Source organism: Mastigoproctus giganteus, chromosome 5 (assembly GCF_048544385.1).
Source record: "Mastigoproctus giganteus isolate SK-2022 chromosome 5, ASM4854438v1, whole genome shotgun sequence".
Taxonomy (NCBI): Eukaryota; Metazoa; Arthropoda; class Arachnida; order Uropygi; family Thelyphonidae; genus Mastigoproctus; species Mastigoproctus giganteus.
Genome location: NC_143579.1, coordinates 16,786,751 through 16,810,758, shown reverse-complemented (window position 1 = coordinate 16,810,758; position 24,008 = coordinate 16,786,751). Strand labels below are relative to the sequence as shown.

At 36.4% G+C, this 24,008-nt stretch overlaps 1 protein-coding gene across 3 annotated transcripts in view; it reads right to left on the bottom strand.

The window, feature by feature from the left end:
• The window catches only part of Exo84 (exocyst complex component Exo84), a 210,753-nt gene that overhangs the window by 145,868 nt on the left and 40,877 nt on the right, over positions 1 to 24,008 (bottom strand). For 2 of the 3 annotated variants that reach the window (XM_090373093.1, XM_090373094.1), the window contains 2 exons: positions 22,126 to 22,217; positions 14,285 to 14,427 (listed from right to left, as the gene is read on the bottom strand). In XM_090373093.1, coding sequence (XP_090229219.1) covers positions 14,285 to 14,427; positions 22,126 to 22,217 — 235 coding nt within the window. Of the gene's footprint in view, positions 1 to 14,284; positions 14,428 to 22,125; positions 22,237 to 24,008 lie in introns of all 3 variants that reach the window. The other variant, XM_090373095.1, reaches the window with a different exon arrangement.

Sequence of the window (24,008 nt, the reverse complement as noted above, 5' to 3'; positions counted from 1 at the left end):
CTCCCTGGGGTTACTTCTACCCATATGCAGTACTTTGCATTTGCCAATATTAAACTTCAGTTACCATTTCTCAGCCCATCTGCCAAACTTTCTAGATTCTGTTGCAATAGCATACTGTCATTACCAAGCCTGCCTGCCTACCTTTGCATCATCTGCAAACTTGAACGTTAAGCCTAATATATCTAAATCAATATCACTGATAAATATACAAAACAACAATGGGCCTAACACCAAATCCTGGGGGATGCCACTAATAACATTAGTCCACGAAGAGCAGTGTCCATTGATTACCACTCTGTCTTCTCCCACTTAATCACCCTTTTATCCATTGTAGCAACTTGCCCTTAATGCCATACTGCTCCAATTTGTATAGTAGTCTTCCATTTGCAATAGTATCCAAAGCTTTATTGAAATCCAAATATATGATATCAAAATTATTTTTTGCATCCAGCTCCTTTGTGACCACATCATAATAGTATCGAATCAAATTGGTCAGACAAGACTTTCCTTTAACAAACCAATGCTGTGTCTGAATTATTACTGCAGTCTTGTCTAGATGATCCTGCAATGTTTCTTTAACCAGCGACGCCATTATTTTCCCTGGAATAGAAGTTAAACCAATAGGTCTGTAATTACTCATGTCACCATTTGATCCCCCTTTATGAATTTTTGGATACATTTGCACATCTCCAGTCCGTGGGAACTTATCCTGAGTCCAAGGATGCTGTCATAATATGGCTAAGGGTTTGCTTACTTCCTTTGCCACTTCATTTAATATAATTGGATAGATCCCATTCACCCCAGGTGCCTTTCTTATGTTTAACTTCAACAATTTCTCCTCCACTCTGCTCTCATTATTAAAAAAATATGAAATAACATTACTTTTCAGATCATCTTCATACATAAACATAGCATAAATACACTGGCCAGTTATATGATGTTCAAGAAAAATTTGCTTTAACTTCTTCATTGGGGTCACATCTATTATCTCAGAGATGTTACTCTGAGATATGGGATCAAAATAAAGCCTCTTGGGACAAAATCCAGGCTATAATAATAATGTGGAACAACCTTAAATCCAATTATGAAATTCTTGCCAATATTGTATAACTGCAGTGAGATCTTGAATTGCCATGTTAAAGTAATACTGCTAGGTCTTACTCATTTTATTCTTTTTTTGAATTTATTTAATATCTCCATGTATTGAGCTAAATTGATCGTGGTTACTCTTTCCAAATATTTGGTGTGGATAACACCCGTTTTCCCAAAAAAAACGGTCAGCATCACTTTTGCTGGATGCAAAAGTGATGCTGACTATTTTGCCAGTATTATTCAAGTTTTGACTTTCTGAATTTTTTTTTTTTTTTTTTTTTAGAGATGTAGATGTTTTATGGTAAAATTCATATAAAATTCATATAAAAAAGGTTTTTTATATAGAAAGGAAACTAATTCAATATGAAAAAACCTAATTAAAATTTATCGTACCACCTAGTGCTAATGATATGAAATAACATTACTTTTCAGACCATCTTCTTAAATAAACATAGCATAAATATACTGACCAGTCAAAACATTATGACCACTCCTATGTTTTAGAAATTGACTGTTCCTCCTGCCTGGTAGCATACATGCGATGAGAACCGGTAAATGCGATACTGCTGATTCATGGCACATGGTTCATACAAAGTTTTTGACTGACATGGGCAAGGGACATGAACTGATGGAGTTCAAAAAGTGGATGACTGTCAGAAACCAGTTGAAGGGTGGCAGTATTACAGAACCTACAAATCTTGTGGACAATTGCAGAGTGCTCTAGTTAATGCATTCCAAGAGTGGACAGGGCAGCAAATTGCCAGACCAATGGCAGGTGCCCCATGATTCATTGACGGTCAGGGACAAACATAGGCTCTCCTGCTTTGTACAAGCTGATAGATGGAAAATGATGGATCAGCTGACTTTGGCCTTTAACCAGGGGAAAACTAGCGGTTTTGAAGACGATGTTCCAATGAATCCTCCTCTTTGTGCCTCCAGAGTAGGTGCCTGGTCAAGGTACTCATATTCATGACCACCCATCACCAACCACATCTAAAGTTTGCATCTGAAAGCCATTGCTGTGCCACTGACAACCAGAAAAAAATTGCCTTTTCTGACACATCACATTTTCTGCTATGCCATGTGATTGTACATGGAGGGTATGGTGACAAACTGTAGAGAGGAATCACTCCAATGTTCTGGTCCAACACAAAGAGGCAGGTGGTGACAGTGTCTTGGTGTGAAGATGTTTTCCTGGGAATCTCTTGGAGCCCTCATACTCCTAGTGTACATTATGAATACTAAAGCTATACCTATCCACTTTAGCTAACCAAGTACACCTCCTTTATGGTGGCTGTCTTCCTGGATGGCTAAGGTGTGTTTCAGCAGGATAATGCATCCTGCCACATTGCCAGTATTGCTCAAAAGTGATTCACTGAACATGAAAGTGACTTCCAGGTGCTACCTTGGTCACGGAATTTGCTGAATATGAATCCCATAGACCATCTCTAGGATTATGTGGCTCGACAGATCCAGCATTTGAATTCTCCACCGCAGACTATCACAGATCTAAGGAAGCAATCCTGGTGAAATGGTACAACGTACCTCCTGCAACATTCAGAGGCCTTATAGAGTCCATGCCTCACCATGAGGTAGCCATACCCACTATTAGATAGGTGGCCATAATATTTTGACTGGACAGTGAAAATAGCAAAAATAAACACAGACACTCCCCAACTTATGTAAATTTGACTTTACATAAGTTTATGCCGGCTCGTGAAAACTGAAAAAATATGGAAACGTATTTTGCATCCCCTATGAATAAATGGAGGTATTGTGAAAATATCGTAATTGAACCAAATAGCACTTTTTTTTCTTTTGGTGATTCGTTCCAAGACCTCAGAAGTTGAAATTTTTGCTATATAACTAAGCTATTTAAATTTCTAAAAGGTCATTTTTATAATGAAAATTGTATTTGTTTTATATAAATTGATGTCAAATAAGCACAACACAAAAATCACTTTTAACTAAAGGATGCATAAACAAAACACGCGGCCAACACGTTTACAAATGCTACTATTGGCTGAGAGGAAGGGCTATGTGGTCCCGCTGGAGAATTCCCTACATCAGTGGTTTTCAACCTTTTTTTAATAATGGCATCCCTACTCAATTTTCTGCCTGTTAGATCTGATGTGTGTGTGTGTGTGTTTTAATTATAATACCAACTGGATAAATTGGAGAATTTAGAATAAGTATTAGTGGTGAAAACTATACTCATTAGTTCAAAGGACCAAGTATTTGGGTAACCTATGCTGAACTTCTTTGTTGTAAATAAATAAATAAAACATATAGAATATAATAAAATAAAATAAAATAATTAGTGAAATTAAAATGATGATATAGCTAATTATAGTTATATGGATACATTGAATGGAATGTTAACCAGGGCTAACTCCACTCAATATATCCCATCAATAATTAGCTGCGGCTATCTGATTCTGTTTGCCAGTTTATCTATGTTCAAATATACTGAGAATTTACTGTGAATATATTATCAAATTGGTTTAATTACTTTCATATACATTAAATTTAGCAGAAAACTGGCAGAATAACCGCTAGCCCGACAGATAGCAGTGAAAATTAATAATAAAAATAATGGAAGTGAATCATGAATAATAAATGTGAGTACCAACTATTTATTTATGAAGTGAAAGGAAGGCTTATGCCTAAAATTAAGACAAATAGGAAGAGGAATAAGGATAGTAATAGACCTGAATCTCCCTCGAATTGCTCTAATAGATTTTGAGGTATAAAAAATTAGAGTTAGCAAGCAGAAAGCAAAAGTATAGAAACAGCATATTATATAGATACTTCAGATTTACCGGGAGCGTAACTGCCCGACCTTTTAGTAAGGATCCTGGTATTATAGTATGTAGTGATATTTGATGTAAATTAGAAGAAATTTTAGAATACCCAATGCTTGATAAATCCAATATGATTAGAAAATTATCTGATAAATTAGAAGTTTTATGAATAAAATATAAAAATAAAAGTAGAAGTCTTTTGAATAAGATATAAAATAAAGTAAAGTAAAATAGAAAATACCTGATATATTGGAAATTATATGGATAAGATAAAAATATAGAGGCTCCATGAGAAATTATAAGAATAAATCTGCATTTACTTAAATAGCAGTTCAATTAGTTAATAAAAATGAGTTTTCTGTAAAAACAGAAATTAAACTATACCTTCTTGTAGTGGACTACATAGCTAAAAGGATTTATATCCCAGGTTGCTACCCTTATATATGATGAAGAAAGATGGCAGCACCCTCTCACTTTTGGTTATTATGTGAACAATCAAATAATTAATTAATTGAACTACATGCAAAATATATATATATATATATTTGTCAATTTTATTTAATGGTATCTATCTGTAGGGAATTAGGTGCATAAGGACCAGATTAACAAGTTAATAAAAGTAAACTAGCTTTAGCCTGGAAGGCCTATGTAAAATCATAGTAATGAAAATGAAAATAAAAATAATGATGAACAATGAAAATAACAATAAAAATGATAATAAACAATGAAAATTGTAAATAATTTTCATTGTTTATTATCATTTTTATTGTTATTTTCATTGTTCATCATCATTTTTATTTTCATTAATATGATTTTACATAGGCCTTCCAGGCTAAAGCTAGTTTACTTTTACTAACTTGTTAATTTGGTCCTTATACACCTAATTCCCTACAGATAGATACCATTAAATAAAATTGACAAATATAATTTCATGCACGTATAATGCCTAATTGCCCTATGTGCAGTAGCATTAATGTTGCACAACTGACGGTAAACTTTACCAAATATCATTTTTTGTCTTCAGTAAGAACACAATATATATATATATATATATAAGATAAAATATAAAAAATAAAATAAAAATAGATGGAGAAGTTATTAAACACAAAATGCCGAACCTAGTTGAAGAAAAAAAGAGAAAAAGAATGTTAAGATCCTATAAAAAAAAAAAAAAAAATAATAAAAATAAATAAATAAATAAAATAAAATAAAATAAAAAATAAAAAATAAAATAAAAAATAAAAAATAAAAAATAATAATAATTATTAAGTAGAATTTATATACATTATATATATATATATATATATATAATGTGTGGTTTGTAGAATAAATAGTGTCTGTGAAAATGGAAATGAAAATAAAGTTATTGAGTATGCAAAGATTGATGAGGTTGTCCCAAGCAGGAGCGGATTAAGGTCGGTTGAGGCCCCGGGCGCAGAAGAAAATATTGGGCCCCTTAAAAAAAAGAGAGAGACAGGGAAAATAAAAATACATGTTAACCATTTTTTTAAATAAGTAAAAAATAGTATGTGCTATTAATGTTTTATTTCCAATAAAATTTGAATATAATATATGTATAATAATATTAATAATAGCATAATAATAATCACAAAGTTTTGAACTAATAGTTGAACATATTAGTTTAACTATTAGTTGAACTAATATGTTCAACTAATTTGTTGGGGTTTTGCGTGGGCCCTTCAGAAGTCGGGGCCCAGGGCACGCGCCCAGTGCGCCCGCCGTTAAATCCGCCTCTGGTCCCAAGTACTCTCGTGGATATTAAGTTTCCCATGGTATTTGTTGAACAATTTCAACATGTTTTAGCACAAACACCAGTAGGTTGAGTGGGATGGAAGTGAACAAGTTGGTGAAATCAAAAGTTTCAATACTAGTAACAGAGAGAGATTGGATCTAAAATTGTTTCTTCTTCTTCTTCTTCTTTGGTCCTTAGCTGGCAGCTGGGGGAGGCGGTTGGCCACGCAACCAGTATGCTGCTGTAGGTGCCGCAGGGTTTCAGACTTGCTCTGTGATGTTCTTCCATACCTTACGATCCATGGCTTCAGTCCTGGCCTGGTTAAGGTTGAGACGTCGGCTCTTCAAGTCATCTTCCACTTGCTTGGCCCACGTTTTCCTAGGCGCGGTCCGTTGGATGCTCCATTGGGTGGGTCGTTGTCTCCAAAGGAGTGTGGATGGTATTCTGTTCGTGCCCATTCTACATACGTGGCCAAACCATCTGAGCCTTCGCTTCTGGATTTGGTCGGCAATGGTTGGTTGCTGTTGGCATCTGGCGCGGATGGTATCATTAGTGATGCGGTCGCGAAGAGAGATGCCCAAGATCTGCCGCAGGCATCGCATTTGGAATACCTCAAGTTTGTTCAAATCTAACTTGAGACAAATCCATGTTTCCGATCCGTAAAGAAGAATGGGCAGGATCAAAGTCCGGAAGAGTCGGATTTTAGTCTTTGTGGAAATGTTGGTCCTCTTCCATAGACACCATTTGAGCGAGGCGAACGCAGTGGCCGCCTGTCCAATTCTGCTGTGGATTTCCATGGTGGATGCAACTTTCTTCTCCTGGACCAGCGACCCAAGGTATTTAAAGTCCTGCACTTGCTCGATCTGGACGCCTTCGAGATAGATGGTGGCTTGCGACCCATCTGTTGTCAGGGCCTTTGTCTTACCAGCATTGATCTTCAAACCGTATGGCTGGGCAATGCGGGCAATGTCGTAGAGGATGTCCGTGGCTTCAGCGTCGTTACCGGCAAGGATAGCACTATCATCAGCAAACATCAGGTCAGTCACATAGTGATCCTTGTCATATTGTATGCCCTGTCTGTTTCTGAATGCTTGCCTCATAATGGCGTCGACCACGATGTTGAAAAGCAATGGGGAGGCTACATCCCCTTGGCGGACTCCAGTTTGGATGGTAAATTCCTCAGATAAATCGTTCTGGATGCGCACCTGGCTGGTTAAACCGTTGTATGCAGTTTGGAGGAGTGTGATGACTTTTCGAGGTACGTGTTCAACCTCTAGTAGTTTCCATAAGGCAGGCCGGTGGACACAGTCGAAAGCAGACTTAAAGTCAATGAAAACAATGACGGTTCGCTGTCCACACCGGATCCTCTCCTCCATCAGCTGACGAATGGCAAAGATTTGATCACAGCATCCTCGCCCGGGTCTAAATCCTGCCTGTTCTTCTCGACTGGTTTGCTCGCGATGTTTTTGCAGTCTTGACTGGATGATCTTCATAAAGACCTTTCCGATGATGGAAAGGAGGCTGATGCCACGGTAGTTCTTGCAGTCCCGGTTATCACCTTTCTTGTGGATCGGTACGATAATGGCTTTCCTCCATGTTAACGGAATTTGTTCAGTGCACCAGATGGTTTTGAGGAGTGAGTGTAGTCGGCGAAGCAGTACATCTCCCCCGGCTTTGATCGCTTCTGTGGTGACTTGGTCCACTCCTGGTGCCCTGCCATTCTTCAGGGATTGTATGGCTGCTTTCACTTCTTCTACTGTAGGCTCAACATCGACCATGGAGACCTCAGGGGGGGTCGATCAAGAGTGCTGTTGCTGGCGGTCCCTGAGGTGGGTCGTGATTATACAAAGCTTTGAAGAATTCACTCCACCGTTGCAGGCGTTCGGATGGTGATCGCACGAAGGTCCCATCAGCATTCTTGATGTTGTCACTAGTCAATTTGGTCTTTCCACTCAGACATCTGAGGGTGCGGTAGAGAGTGCGGTACTCGTTTTTGGATGCCGCCACTTCAAGATCGTCTGCCACTTGGTTCCAGTATGCTTCTCTTTCTGCTGTCATTCTTTGTCGGACTTCTCGGTTTAGCTGCCGGTACTGTTCAAAGTCGACCAACTTTGCCTGTTTCCGTTTGTCCACGAGGTCGAGGCACTCGTCTGATATCCATGGTTGTGTTCGACGTTGGGCAGGTGGACATAGGGGCTTGGCACATTCCAGGATGGCATCAGAGATCTGCTTTTCTTCTTCATTTATATCCTCGGGCACAGCCAGCATTGTTTAAATTGTTTAAAACAAGATTGTTATTATTAATAATCCAGGTAGTAGTAAGATTGCTGAAGATGGTTTTAGCTGTCTGAAGAATTGCTTGCAGGGTAGGTAGCATCCACTATTTTTGAAACTAGTTATGAATCTGAAGCCTGCTTTGTGGAATTTGGCTATCATATAAAGGAAGGGAAGGGTAGAGTTTTGTATTTTGATGTGCAGTTTTTTATGTAAAGCATAAAATTTTTTTATTGTTGAAGCAGGATTGAGACTGCATGGTATATATGTGGAACTATTCTATGTTTCAGATTTTAGTTGGGTGAAGTAGAATTGTTTGCAAAAGATAGCAAAGTTGTTGGATGCTTTGTCAATAAAATTTGATAATTTGATAATAAAATTGTCCTGTAATTCTAAAATGTTTTTTCAGATTACAGAATGGAATGTAGTGGTTATTGTCAAGTTTGTAGGACTTGGCAATAGCTTTTTTGATGTCTTGATAGATAATAGTTATCCAGTTTTGAAATGCTTCAGGTGGAATGGTATATTTATAAGCAAGCTCGTTGGCAAAATGTGTAAGGTCTAGATATAGCTTTTTATTGATGGAATTAAGATTAATGGGTCTGAATTTGAACCCTTTACTCATAGCTGTTTTTAGATAATTGTCATTAATGTTTAGATTTCCAGCTATGATATGTTCATAATGTTGACCCACAAAAGGAGCATAAACAGGATTACTGCAATGGCATGGGAGATCAGTAAGTGATATATTACCTAAATTAGTGGCGAGTTGTTTGTAGTTAGCATTAGCATTAGTAGAGGCATTTGATGCAAGAAAGCAAGCTTATGCAGCATCAGCCAAAAAAAAAAAAAAAAAAAACACCCCACTTCCACTTCATCCCTCTGTTCGTTCAAAATACCTGTCCAGCTGAGCCTTAAACTTATTTAGGCTATCAACCTCCACCACAAGGGATGGAAGTCTGTTCCACCAACCAACCACCCGCTGGCTAAAGGCAAATTTCCGCACGTCTATCCTACATCTGTCTTTCCTCAATTTGAATTTATGCCCTCTCAGGTGATTTTTCTGAGCTAGAGGAAGAATCCCATCAGCATTGAGCATGCTTAAACCATTCAAGGCTTTGTTAGTTGCAGATTTTTTGCAGGTTAGTTGCAGATTAGTTGCAGATTTTTAAACCTAATGGAGGGTCATAATTGAAACAGTGATGTATATCAAATTTATAGCAGTTGTTGAAAGGCAGTAGGTTATTTTATTTGTTAAGAATAGAGGACCAAGGTATACTGTCAAACCATTTAGGGAGAAATAAAATGTTACAATATTCAATGCAGTGAGAAGTAATAGTTCCATTTCTAAAGAGACTGATGTATATAATAATGTGTTTAAGCTGTAAATTGGTAAACTCGAATTTTTGGCTGTATGAGACAAGTGTTTTAAGAACAGACTTTTTAATGCTAAAAAGGAATTGGTAAATATTATGCAAATAAAGTGTAGTATGGTCCCATGAACTTAGGATATTAGAGAAGTTGAATTTGATATTTTTATATGGTTTTTGTTTCTTGCTACCAAGAGCATGTCTGTGAATTTTGTTTTTTAATATATGACTAAGGTTAAATAATTTGTAAATACAGTGCTCGGTGTTCAAGGATCTATTGCTACAGACAATTTCATTGAAGAATTTCTTGTTTAAACTATGTGGGTACAGTGATTTGTGAATACACATAAAGATGCTTTCGTAGTATTCACGTTTGTGGTTATCTTCCATGATGGCTAAGATTTTAATCATAGCATTGCTAAAATTATGGTGATGGAAGTGGAGCAGTTCAAAGTCTGTATCATTGTTATTGCCTAAAGAAAGATTTTTACTTTTTGATCTGTGTCCATTTATTGTGATGTTTAAGGAATTAGACGTTTGTCCTACATATTTGATGTTGCAAATTTTACATGTTAAGAGGTATATAACATTTTTGGTTTTACAAAAAGGGTTGGAGTTAAGGCAATGGGAGATTTCAGGTTTATCCATGGCAGGACAAGTAAGACGTTTATCCTTGCACTTAGAGAAAGAAGGAGTGTGATTTAGTATATGCAGATTACTTTTGTGTTTAAGAAAGATGGAATTGAATGAGTTGGTGCCAAAAGTATGATTCTCCTGTGTGAAATTTGACAGACCATCCTCAGGAGTAGGATAGAACGAAACACGTTTTCTAGTTGAACTAGAGGTGACACAGTATTGACTCATCATATTTAAATCTGTTGTACTCATAATGCAAAAAGGCAAAATTTAAATAAGGCACGATGTGTAAAGATCAGAACCATTTAGCAGAGTGGCTATTGAGGAGCTGTTGTTTAAGAGTAGAAATGCGCAAAGCAGCAGAAGGCTAAAAATTAAATAAGAGGCAAAATAAGCAGAAAAAGGAAAATAATAAAAAAATTATAGTATGTCTAATGCTGCAAAATGCACAGTGCAGCAGTAGAGGAAGCAAAAGGATATAAATAATGTGTGGTGTGTAGAATAAATAAAGTGTCGGTGAAAATGGAAATGAAATGTACACAAGGTGCCAGAACTAAGAGAAGTTTAAGGGATAGTAGAAAGTGTAAGTGAAGTAGCAGTTAAAACAGGTGAAAGAATTTGAAAAACCTAGTACAAAAATGAACTGGGACTGAGAGGAAAAAAAAAAAAAGAACATATAAGTAAATAAACAAATAAATATCACTATATTCAGATATTGGAAGGCAATTTTACCAAGAGGTCGAATTAGGGGATGGCAAATATGCAAAATCTGAATATAGTAGATGAAAATATGATACGTAGCCAGGAAATTCATCAGGGGACTACTCCTGACCATGTATCAGGCACTGCGTTTCCAAACTTGTCTGTAGTATTAGAAAAAGGGTGGCAAATATGCAGCCTTTTATCGTAATACTAGTAGACAAGGTAGTCCCTACGCAGTGTAAAAAATGTAGATTAAAATAAATACAAATTTACAAAAGTGTAATGTGGAATGTAATACAAATGTATGTGAAGTGCAGAAGGGGTGAAAGGTAATGAAAAAGTATAGACAAGCAAATGGTATAGGGAATGGTAAATTCTAGGGGAGGGGAAGGGGAGAAAAGATGTTCAAAAGAAGGCAAAAATAGCGATAGGATTGAGGATAGATGGGAGCATTCGTATCACCCTCATATTGCACTAATATCCATGACTTCCATTTAAGGTTCCTCTTCGGAATGAGATTACTGTTGTTTTACTCTCTTAGCTTTTTATTCCTGGACTTATTAAGTGTCTCTCTTCCCTGATTACAACCACTAGGTTTGGCACTTTGCTTCTCTGACATCGGTCTCCGATCTACTGTCTGTATGGTAGCCCAGCATCATTTAACCAGGCCTTTTATTTGGTGATTAAATTTTATCATTGGATACAAAAATTCTTCCTCTTCAATGTTTTTAATTCTGTTTCCATCAAAAGTTTTTAGCCTGCCGATTTTTTGTCAAGCTCTTCAATGGATTCACTAAACTTCCAATCAACCACAGATGTGCCTGTGTTTTTCTCTTTCTACCACGGTTTGTCATCTTGGAAGTTTGTTGCCGTAATCTATAAACCCTGTTTTCTGATCATCTAAATTTTACCGGATTTTAATCTCCTGTAGTTCGGAATTATTCTTGTTCTATTGTCTGTTTCGCATTTTCCTTCACATTTTAGTATGTCTGTGGCCTTCTGTCTGACGCTTCATGTTTTTAGGCCATCTTTCCCCGGTGCCTCCGTAGCCAGGTGGGCAGGAGCAGCAGTGCATAGCACACGCTTCTTGATTAGACCAGGGTTCGAGCCCGTCACCACCAAATACGGAGGATGCAGAAAGGTCAGGGAATGACCACCGCATATTCCCGGAGCAATATGGCCTTAGTTGCTAATGCTCCTAAAAACCAAATAACAAACTAACAAAGCCATCTTTCCCAAAATTTTTCAACGATAGAGGTCATCCCTATCTATTTCTCTAAATCTATAAAAACTTGGTGACTTGTCATTGTTTCTTGTTCTATTGTTTCTTGTTCTTCCTTTCGCATCTTGGCTGTGTACATCACTCCTTCGCTCTACTTAATGACTCCAGGTAACTTTTGGTTTCGATTTCCCTTCTTCTCTACAAGCCTATGGTATTAACACACATTTTTACTAATGCTTGCTTAAACCAGAACCCTTTCTTTATGGTTGGGCCTTACACACCCAGTAAGTGCAGTATTTTTAATGACTTTTTCTACACTTTTTTCCTTTATACTGTCTTTTTCTATTTTTTTCCCGTTCGTTAAACTATTAGTGCAATACAAGGGTGATACGAATGCTCCATCTATCCTCAATCATATTGCTATTTTTGCCTTCTTTTGAACATCTTTTCTCCCCTTCCCCTCCCCTAGAATTTACCATTCCCTATACCATTTGCTTGTCTATACTTTTTTCATTACCTTTCACCCCTTCAGCACTATACATACATTTGTATTATATTCCACATTACACTTTTGTAAATTGGTATTTATTTTAATCTACATTTTTTACACTGCATAGGGACTACCTTGTCTACTAGTATTACGATAAAAGGCCGCATATTTTCCCCCTTTTTCTAATATTACAGACAAGTTTGGAAATGCAGTGCCTGATACATGGTCAGGAGTAGTCCCCTAATGAATTTCCTGGCTATGTATCATATTTTCATCTACTATATTCAGATTTTGCATATTTGCCATCTCCTGATTCAACGTCTTGCTAAAATTGCCCTTCCATATCTGAATATAGTGTTATTTATTTACTTATATATATATATATTCCTTTTTTTTTCCCCCTCAGTCCCAATTCATTTTTGCACAAGATTTTTCAAATTCTTTCACCTGTTTTAACCACTACTTCACTTCCACTTTCTACTATCCCTTAAACTTCTCTTAGTTCTGACACCTTGTGTACATTTCATTTCCATTTTCACCGACACTTTATTTATTCCACAAACCACACACACACACACACATATATATATATATATATATATATATATATATATAATATTAAAAAAATATGTTATAAGTAGATAAATAGATAAATTATTAAAAAAAATAAGTTTAAGTAACTTAAACCCAAATTATGTGGCACCCCTGGAATGTTTTCAACCGGTGTGCCGTGGCACCCCGGTTGAAAACCACTGCACTACACTGTCATCGTTGTCGTAGTCCAGTTATAAGAATCAATTTTGAACACCTTTGTGTGATAATAACGTATAAAGCACATTTCTGGAGGTTATGACCATAAAACAATCAAAACAATTTGCACTTTCCCGTTTGTTGGGCTTTTCTGTTAGTGAAATCTATTATAAATGGATAGTAAACTCGATCTTATTGCATTTGTGCTAATACCGATAACTGGAATTGTGTGAGTTTTTACATTATTATGGTCAAACGTGTTTCCCTTTCACTGAAATCTTCAATCATATAAAAAACAAATAAATTTTCAGGATCTTCTCTTCATTCCTGCTTATTACAATGATGAAGGGAAAGCAACCAATGGAAAATGCAAGTGGACAATGATTAAGAAGTAAGAAGCAGGACAAAGTTTGTTATCTATTGCACAGGAATTAGGTCTCACTGCTTCAACAATGAATGCTATTTTAAAGGGTAGTGCACGTATAAAAGAACAAGTTAAAGGATCAACGCATTTAAGATCAACAGCAATCACGAAAAGCATTCGGGTGCTATATCAAAGATGGAAAAGCTATTAATAATATGGATGGAAAATCAGATTCAGAAGTTATTTATTTACCCCGAGTCTAATGGCCATTCAAGCAAAAGCAAGAAGTATTTATGAAGATATTAAGGATAAGCACAGCAAAACCCAAGTCAAGTTCGTGGCAAGCAACAGGGGTTTAATAGGTTCAAGCATCTTGCAGGTTTCCACAACGTTAAAGTACAATGTTTGTAATTGCACACTTTTGTAATTTTGTACACTTTTGAAATTTTTCAGCGCATGATATCAAAAAATTTAATAATAATTCTATTTACATGTTCGCCAAACATTTTTTTGCTTCAATCAAATTCAGTGCACATTGTTGCGAGTGTCGTATAAGCGTTGAAGGAAATTCTGACTAATGTAAAATTTGACTTAAGTAGAGTTCCGTGGAACGCAACCCTTATGTAAGTTGGGGAGTGGCTGTATTTAAAAATTATTAAAGGTTTAACTGATTTATATATTATTGTTATTATGATGGCATTTACATGCACGCTATAAAATATCTTCAGTGTCCAAAAGAGAGAAGGCAAACCATCTTTCTTTTGGCAATGCTTAATACAGATATGAAAGATAAACACAGATATGAAAAATGTTTAAAAAGAAAATACCTGTTCAGCACTTTTGTTGCAAGTAACAAACCATCATTTAGGAGAACAAGAAATACTTGCTGTCGTTGCTTATAATCACTTGCACTTAGTTCGATTAATTCTCCACTGTGTAACAGTGTATGTCCTCGGACTTCAAAAATATTCTATAGTAATTAAAATTTTAATATCAAAACCTTAAAATCACTGAAATTTCACATAAAAAAACATTACTTTCCTACATAGAAACAACATTGAATACAAATAATATAGTAAATTTCAACTTAAAAAAGTTCCTTCTATTAAAGAAGAATTGTTTTTCTTCAATCTGGCATTTGTAGCTTTGACATTTATTTGCATTTGGTGTATGAAATTTTTGGTTTCCAAACAAATTCCTTACCTCAGTGTACTAGAGTAAGAATATATTTAAAGTCTTAATTCCTAACCCAGATTCATTGGTTACTGCTATCTTTATATTTGAACTATCTGCACGAAGAATCTAATGTAGATATTTTTTCACTTCATTCTAACTTCCTTTGTTAATATCAATCAGTGAGTGTGTTAAGCCCCAAAGCAACTAGGGCTATGAGATGACAGTATATTGTGTCTGTAAATTGCATGTATTCTATAGTCGAGTTGCCTTTTTGCTGGACAACAAGCCCAAGTTTATGGAAGGGGAAACCAGGCAGCCTTGCCTGGGGCTAACTCAGCCAAGTTGTGGGAAAAAAAAAAAATCACAAAAATTCCTTAAGTCACTGATTGGATTTGAACCCAAGCATTTTCTACCTGATATAGGATGGACAGTGATTATATCCACTTTGTTACTCACAATATTGAGGGTCAGCATCATGAGTAACAATATGTTAGCTCTTAGTACTGTTCGTTCTCAGCATATATTTTTTTTAAGTAAATAATTAGTGTTATCAGAATGCTTTTTCCTAGAAAATTTAGCATGGGAATAAAAATAAATAAGACACCATCATTACTTTTGATTTTTGATTTTTTAAGGAGTACTTATGTGCTGTAATGTAATAACTAGATTGTATGTATAGCTTAGCTTAATTTTCAGCACTCACCTTATAGTAATCCGCTTAGCTGGTGGAGAGATTTACCACATACATAGTGGTTATAGGATTCTAATAACTTACACGGATTATGGGTTTAAAACTAAGTTGTGGGCCACAAAAATTTTTAAGAAAGGAAAGTGCACCTTCCATTCTATGGTTGCCTAATTAAATTAAATGAAGAAAAAATAAAGAAAAAATAGAAGCTAATAGTCGCGCACGAGCAACTTTCGAGATTCCTCGTCTTCAGTTAGCTATAGTGGGGGGGTAAAGTAAAGGTTTTTTCACCATCGTTAGCAAAGGTGAATAATAAAAGAAGTTTAAAAAATAGATATATATATACCTACAAACTTTAAGATACTGGCATCCACAAAATTTTAAATAGGGATCCACCTTTCTGTAGTATGTTGTAAAATAAGCTTCCAGAATATTCCTTAACAATTAATAATAATAAATACAGTAGAATCTCGTTAATACAAACTCGGTTTGTGCAAAATTTTTGTCTGTATGAAACAGATATCATTCCCCATTCTGTATGATTAATATAAAGCTTGGCACATTTGTTCTGTTATTGTCCCCATGACCAGTGTGCTCATGACCATTCCAGTTCTGCATTTACCTCAAGACAGCACTGACTTTTTACTTTTACGTAAACAAAACCATTTTGTGGTAGCTACAACATAAATACTCTGTAAAAAACATCAATTGCAGGTCTTGCAATGGTTATGCCATGTTCAAAGAATCTTTTGTTACAATCTATTTTTTGTGTTTATATGAGAGTTGATATAATGGAACAAAGTAAAATGAACACTGCGAAAGAAAATAACATCCCTTTATCTACTTAATGAAAAGGACGTGGAGGTAATTGTGCAGTCAGATATGAAGTTTTCTGAGCAGTGCAGACGGTGCACGTATACTTGCGTGTACAGCAATGCTAGGAGTTTGGTAAATAAATTTGATGAATTTGAGGTATTGCTCAAAACATCAAAGGCAGATATTGTTGGGATATCAGAGATGGTGTCACACAGATATAAGGAATTCAGAACTGGAATTTGGGGAGTACAATGTGTACAGAAAGGATAGACAGGATAGGAAGGGAGGAGGGGTTATGCTATTAGTTAAGAAACACATAAAATCCAAGGAAGTGAAGCCAGTCAACATCACTGGACAGTGCAGTGCCGAGTCAGTTTGATGTGACATAAGCATTAGGAGATCAAAATTGAGAGTAGGAGTGTGCTATAGGCCTAATGACTCTGATGGGTATAATAAGAAACTGTACAGGGAAATAGAGTGGGCCATAAATCACAGAGTCTTATAATGGGGGATTTTAATTTCCCAGATATTGACTGGAATTTGTGGGTTGGTCACTCACACACTAGCAAGGATTTTGTGGATTTACTAGATGACTGTTTTCTACATCAACATGTTCGGGAGGCAACTAGAGGGAGTAATACTCTTGATTTGATTATCAGTAGTGATTCTTCATGCATTAAGAATCTGCAGATAAAGGAACCAGTATATGGCAATGATCCCAGTGTGCTGAAGTGGTATTTACTCAAAGAGGTAACTACCATCAGGGGTAAAGGGAAGGGTTTTTGCTTTCGTAAAGGCGACTACGATGGTCTGAGACAGTATTTAAATTCTATACAGTGTGGGACCAACTGATGATGTTACCAACAGCAAATTCAAAATGGGAAGCATTCAAAGAACTTATCTTGGAAGCTACTAGGCTTTACATACCAACTAAGAAATACTGTTCACGGTTTAGGCCTAAATGGATGTCAGATGAACTAATGAGACCTATGGCAGAGAATAAAAATGCATGGGATACATATAAATTAATGGATTACATGGAAGCCTATAATAGATATAAGCTGGTCTGCAACAAAGTCACAAAGGAGATTAGACAGACAAAGGCAGATTATGAGAAATCCTTGGCAAAGGATGCAAAGAAAAACAGAAAAGAGTTCTTTACCTATGTAAACTTTAGAAGGAAAGGGATGAATCAGATTGGTCCACTTGATATCGATGGGTCAACTGTTGATGATCCTGCTCAGGTAGCTAACAAACTAAATGAATATTTTGCATCGACATTCACACACGAGGAGTTATTTAGCGAGGGGAAAGCCAGGGATGTATTCAACTCTAGCAGTAAGCTAGAGAATCTTGTAATAACTGAGAGTAAAGTGGAGGAGAAACTGTTGAAGATAAACACAAGAAAGGCACCTGGGGTGGATGGGATCTATCCAGTTATATTAAAGGAGGCAGCAGAGGAAGTAAGCAAACCTTTAGCCATAATTATGAGAGCTTCTTTGGACTCAGGGGAGCTACCCATAGACTGGAGATGTGCAAATGTGACTCCAATTCACAAAGAAGGATCAAAGGGCAACAAGTAATTATAGACCTGTTAGTTTAACTTCTGTTCCAGGAAAATTAATGGAGGCACTGGTTAAAGAAGCACTGTAGGATCATCTAGACAAGACTTCAGTTATAGCTCGGACACAGCATGGTTTTGTTAAGGGAAAGTCTTGCCTGACCAATTTGATTGGATACTATGATGCAGTCACAAAATAAGTGGATGCAGTGAATAACTTGGATATTATATATTTGAATCTTAGAAAGGCTTTTGATACTGTTGCACATGGAAGACTGCTGAACAAATTGGAGCAGTGTTGCATTGGAGGCAAATTGCTGCTATGGATAAAGGGGTGGCTGAGGGGAGAAGCCAGAGAGTGGTAATCAATGGACACTGCTCATCATGGACTAATGTTATTAGTGGAGTACCTCAGGGTTCAGTGTTGAGTCCATTGTTGTTTTCTGTATTTATAAATGATATTGGTGATGGTATCAAGCTTATTCTCCAAGTTTGCAGACGATAGAAAAGTTGGCAGGGTTGTTAAGGACACTACTCATGCTATGCTGCTGCAACAGGATCTGGAAAGGTTGAGCAGATGGGCTGAATGGTGGCAAATGAAGTTTAACATTGACAAATGTAAAGTACTACACGTGGGAAACTGTAACCCCAGAGCAATGTATTAACTCTGTGGTACTACACTGATAGTGGTAGATAATGAAAAGGACCTGGGGATAATTGTGCAGGCAGATATGAAGTTTTCTGGGCAGTGCAGGCAGATATGAAGTTTTCTGAGCAGTGCAGACGGGCAGCAAAAGTAGCTCATGGTGTCTTGTCAGTGATATACAGGAATTTTTCTAGCAAGGATATGGAGGTGATTATTCCCTTGTATAAGGCAATGGTCAGGCCCCACCTTGAGTACTGTATACAGGTCTGGAGGCCTCATTTAAAGAAGGATGTAGAGCTGCTGGAACGAGTACAGAGAAGGGCAACAAGACCAGTTAGTTTAACTTCTGTTCCGGGTAAAATAATGGAGTCGCTGGTTAAAGATGTATTGCAGGATCATCTAGACAAGACTGCAGCAATAATTCAGACACAGCATGGGTTTGTTAAGGGAAAGTCTTGTCTGACAAATTTGATAGGATATTATGATGTGGTTACAAAGGAACTGGATGCAAAAAACAATTTTGATATCATATATTTGGATTTCAGGAAAGCTTTTGACACTGTTGCGCATGGAAGACTATTGTACAAATTGGAGCAGAATGGTATTAAGGGTAAGTTGCTACAATGGATAAAAGGATGGTTAAGTGCAAGAAGACAGAAGGTGGTAATCAATGTGCTGCTCTTCTTGGACTAATGTTATTAGTGGAGTCCCACAGGGTTCGGTGTTAGGTCCACTGTTGTTTTGTATATTTATCAATGATATTGATGAAGGTATATCCAGCTTAATGTCGAAGTTTGCAGATGATACAAAGGTTGGCAGGGTTGTTAATGACAGTAATGGCAGTCTGCTACTGCAACAGGATCTAGATAATTTGGACAGATGGGCTAAGAAGTGGCAACTGAAGTTTAACCTTGACAAATGCAAAGTACTGCATATGGGTAGAAATAACCCCAGAGAAACGTACCAACTGTGTGGTACTACATTTAAGGTGGTAGAAAATGAAAAAGACCTGGGAATAATTGTGCAGTCAGATATGAAGTTCTCTGAGCAATGCAGACAGGCTGCCAGGGCAGGTCATGGGGTTTTGTCAATGATATATAGGAATTTTGCTAGCAGGGAAAAGGAGGTGATTATCCCTCTGTATAAGGCAATGGTCAGGCCACGCCTTGAGTACTGCGTACAGGTCTGGAGATCTCATTTTAGGAAGGATGTAGATTTACTTGAGCGGGTACAGAGAAGGGCAACAAGATTGGTGAGGGGAATGAAGGGATCCTCTTACCAAGAGAGGCTTAAGTTCTGCAAATTGCAGTGGCTGGAGACTAGGCACCTGCGCGGTGATCTGATTGAGGTATATAAGGCCTTGAATGGATTGAGCACGCTGAATTCTGATGGGATCCTTCCACTTGTTCAGATTACGAACCTAAGGGGGCATAAATTCAAATTAAGAAAAGACAGATGTAGAATAGATGTGCGGAAATTTGCCTTTAGCCAGCGGGTGGTTAATTGCTGGAACAAACTTCCATCTGTCGTTGTGGAAGTTGATAGGTTGAATAAATTTAAGGAGGAACTGGACAGGCATTTGGAGGGAATGGTGTGATTTTTTTTTTTTTTTTTTTGGCTGATGCTGCATAAGCTCATACATTTGCTTTCTTGCATCACATGCCACTACTACTACTACTAGTAGTATTAGTGAATGGAACAAAGGGTTGCGATTACGTAGAAAGGCTTAAGTTTTGCATATTACAGTGTCTGGAGACTAGGCACCGGCGAGGTGATCTGATAGAGGTGTATAAAGCCTTGAATGGTTTGAGTATGCTCAATGCCGATGGGATTCTTCCTCTTGCTCAGAATAATCACCTGAGAGGGCATAAATTCAAATTGAGAAAATACAGATGTAGGATAGATGTGCGGAAATTTGTCTTTAGCCAGCGGGTAGTTGGCTGGTGGAACAGACTTCCATCCCCTGTTGTGGAAGTTGATAGCCTAATTAAATTTAAGGATCAGCTGGACAAGTATTTCGAACAAACGGATGGGTGAAATGGGAGGGGGTTTTTTTGTTTTTTTTTTTTTTGGCTGATGCTGCATAAGCTTGCTTTCTTGCATCATATGCCTCTACTAATGCTAATGCTAACTGATCTTATTAAATGTAGGACATATTTATGTCACCACAGGATGCTTATAAAGTTTGCTTAAAATAAAAAATTTCTTTATGGAGTTTAATCTTCCAGATTTGCTGAAATCAAGTAAGTCAATCATTGGTTATTAATAATAAACAATAACTGACTTCTAATATTAATTAGGATTATACAGTTTTAATCAACATATACAAGGTTCAATAAAGAACTGCCCTGACCTAGCCTGTTGATTCTTGGCACAGGTTTTAGTCCTTCTCTACATAGCCACTGTGCGAATTTATACATTTTTTCCATCGATGGATGAGGCTACAGATATCGTTTTTGTAGAAGTGGTGAGGTTGGTCTTTGAACCATGGCTCTGTTGTAGAAATGAGTGTCTCGTCGTCGGGGAAGTGCGTCCCCTGAAGAAATGATTTGAAGGAAGGAAACAAGAAGAAGTCCGATGGTGCAGGATCGGATGAGTAGGCTGGATGGGGCAGTATTTCATATCCACAAGTGGCCACTTGTGTTGTTGCAATTTCAGAAGTGTGAACTGGGGCAGTGTCTTGAAGCATTCTCACACCTTTGGACAGCATGCCATGCCTACATGTTTTGATTTTCTCCCATAATTTTGTGAGTAAGTTGGCATAATAGGCACCTGGAATTGTTCTACCTTTCGGCAGGTAATCAGTCATTATTATGCGTTTCTCATCCCAAAACACTGTCAGCAAGACCTTTCTTGCTGATGCTTGGACCCTTGCCTTCTTGGGGGGGGGGGACCATGTTGTTGCCATTCCATGGACGGCTTTTTACTTTCAGGGTCAAAATGATGTATCCAACTTTTATCTTGAGTGATTAGACGAGAGAAAAAGTCTTCCTCATTTTTTTGGTGCAGAGCTAACAACTCTTGTGATTTCTGTTGTCGATCGGCCTTCTGGAAACCAGTCAATAATTGGGGAATCCATCTTGCACTCAATTTCCGTAAATGGAGTTGGTCATGAAGGACTGTCTCGACAGAGCCCACACTAATCTTCGCCTCCTGGGACAATTCACGCACAGATATCTGGTGATCTTCCATGATTAACGACTCCACTTTTCTGATCGTGCTGTCATCAATGGCTGAATGGAGATGACCTGGAATGGGCTCAGATTCTACCGATGTCTGGACAACACCTAAACTGTCTATGCCAGTGCTTCACAATGCCATAGGATGGGGCTTCATCCTTATACATAGCAGTCATCTCCTTGTGGATTTCTTTAGAAGATTTCCCCTTCAAGGACAGATACTGGATTACAGCTCTGGCTTCAACTTTGTCCATGATGCTACTTCATCACACATTCAGCTCTGTAAGAGAAAAACAAATTAAGAAACAGGGCTGAAATTTTACACCTTTAGTACAGAGATATGAATGATGCTACACACACACAATATTATGTCTCTGCGATATGTGGAAGTAGGTGAGAGCGATTCTTTATTGAACCACCTGGCTTACAACAACCTGGTTTGTCAAGACCTGACTTACAAAATGAAAAATTCCACTTATATCCATTATTAACATTCAGACTTTTATATAAGGCAAAAACAGTATACATAAAAGAAAATCTTGAATTTTCATTTGAATGGAAAAAGGATAAATTCATCATAAGAATCATTAATAGATACTTACTGCACATCCCTCAACTTTTTCAAGTAACGAAGAAAGATTTTTCCCAATTTCTTCATCTTTGGCTTCTGGTTCTCTTTCACATACAACAGAGGCTTTAATGAACATATAAAACTGAAAATTGTTATAAATGATTAAAAAAGCATTTGTACTACAGCATATTATAAATTTTGTGAAATATTAAAAACAAGCTTCAGATAAATAATTCTGGGAAGGCAACCTTTTTTTGATGCTAGAAAATATGAACCACAATTGATGTTAATAGGAATTAGTATTTTAATGAAATGGTGGGAAAAAAACTAATAGAAGAATCGGTCTCATTGAGGTTATACTATAATCCTAATGGACAATTCAAGGCAGTTTTTAATGGAAATAACCAACTCCATGGGTTATTTAATTACAGGAATACTCCATAATAAAATGATAAAACTAATTTACTCTAAAAGCAAAATGTTCCAGACTCTATACTGGCTCCTTGATCACAAGCACAATACCTCATATTATCATGCTCGTCATCCTGCATTTATATCATTACATATCAGTAATCTGAGAAACACTGATGTATCCAAAAAAAAAAGTGGCACAGAACCAAGAATTCAATATAAAAAATTTATGGTTTTAGATTAATAGAAAATCACTTTGTTAGAATAGAGATTCATCATTTCCCTATGATAAAGGAGAACCAGTAAAGGGTTTGGAACATTATGCTTCTAGAATAAATTTGTTTTATCATGAAGCACTTATGTAATTAATCTAAAATAAGTTCTTAACAATAAAATTATTAAAAATAAAAGTTTCATACCTTTAAATGTGAATAAGCATATTAAAGAGTAATAATAGTAATTTGAAAATTAAAATTACTCAAAAGAAGATGGTAGTTAAAGAGCAAACATATACACAACAATAATTATAACAACAATAATAATCCAACTAGGAAATAATCAACATTCCTGAGTTAAATAAAATCTTAAATCAATTAAATTTTGGGTTAAACTTTTACAGAAAGGTACTAATCAATTAATTTAAATGAACTAAATTAATTCAAATACCAAATTAAATTTTGAGGTGAGCTTATACACAAAAGGTAAAACATTACTTTAATAAAACAAAGATTGCAAACTGGTTTAATTATACCTATCCATATTTTATTAAAGCTTAAAAAAATTATTTAAAAAATTCTGAAGTTATTAAAAATAAAATTGGTATAATATCCTTAAAATGAAATAAGTAAATTATTATTAATAATAAGAATAATCAAATTAGGAACAGTAAAACTACACACATATACAGGATGCTTATGCCTGTGTTCCAAATGAGCCTGCTGAATATTGACTCCAGCTGGTGAGGATCTGTAGTGAACTATAAAATTGGTGAAATTTGTATGAGAGATATCTGTTCTGCCTATCAGGTCTAGGAAAAATTCTATTCTTACAAATGGATGCACAAGAAAGTCATCTTTCAAAGATGTTAAGCCAAAGTGGATAATGCTTATGAAACTGTATTTTCATTCAGGATAAATGATTTGTTGACCTGAATAAAATGACTGAATTTTTTAGTAAAGAAATCAGTATCTTTGAATGATGGAAAATCTGGTTTAAGGAGGGTGTATGTGGGAACCAACCTTGATGGTGTGAGCCACTAGCTCACTTTCATGAGTCTTCCCAAATGTGAATCTCCTACATGTGCCTGTAAGCAACATCTGAGAAGGTATCCCATTTGCCCAATGTACACCTTTTGGCACTTGCACAAGATGCAACAGATGGCACATCTGGTGTTAGGGAGATTGGAGATTCTGCTTTTCTTTAATTCTTTTATTAGGGTAGATAAATACTTTTCTCGGTTAAATTCTTAATTTTCAAGCTACCTCTTTAATTTGAATTCTTATT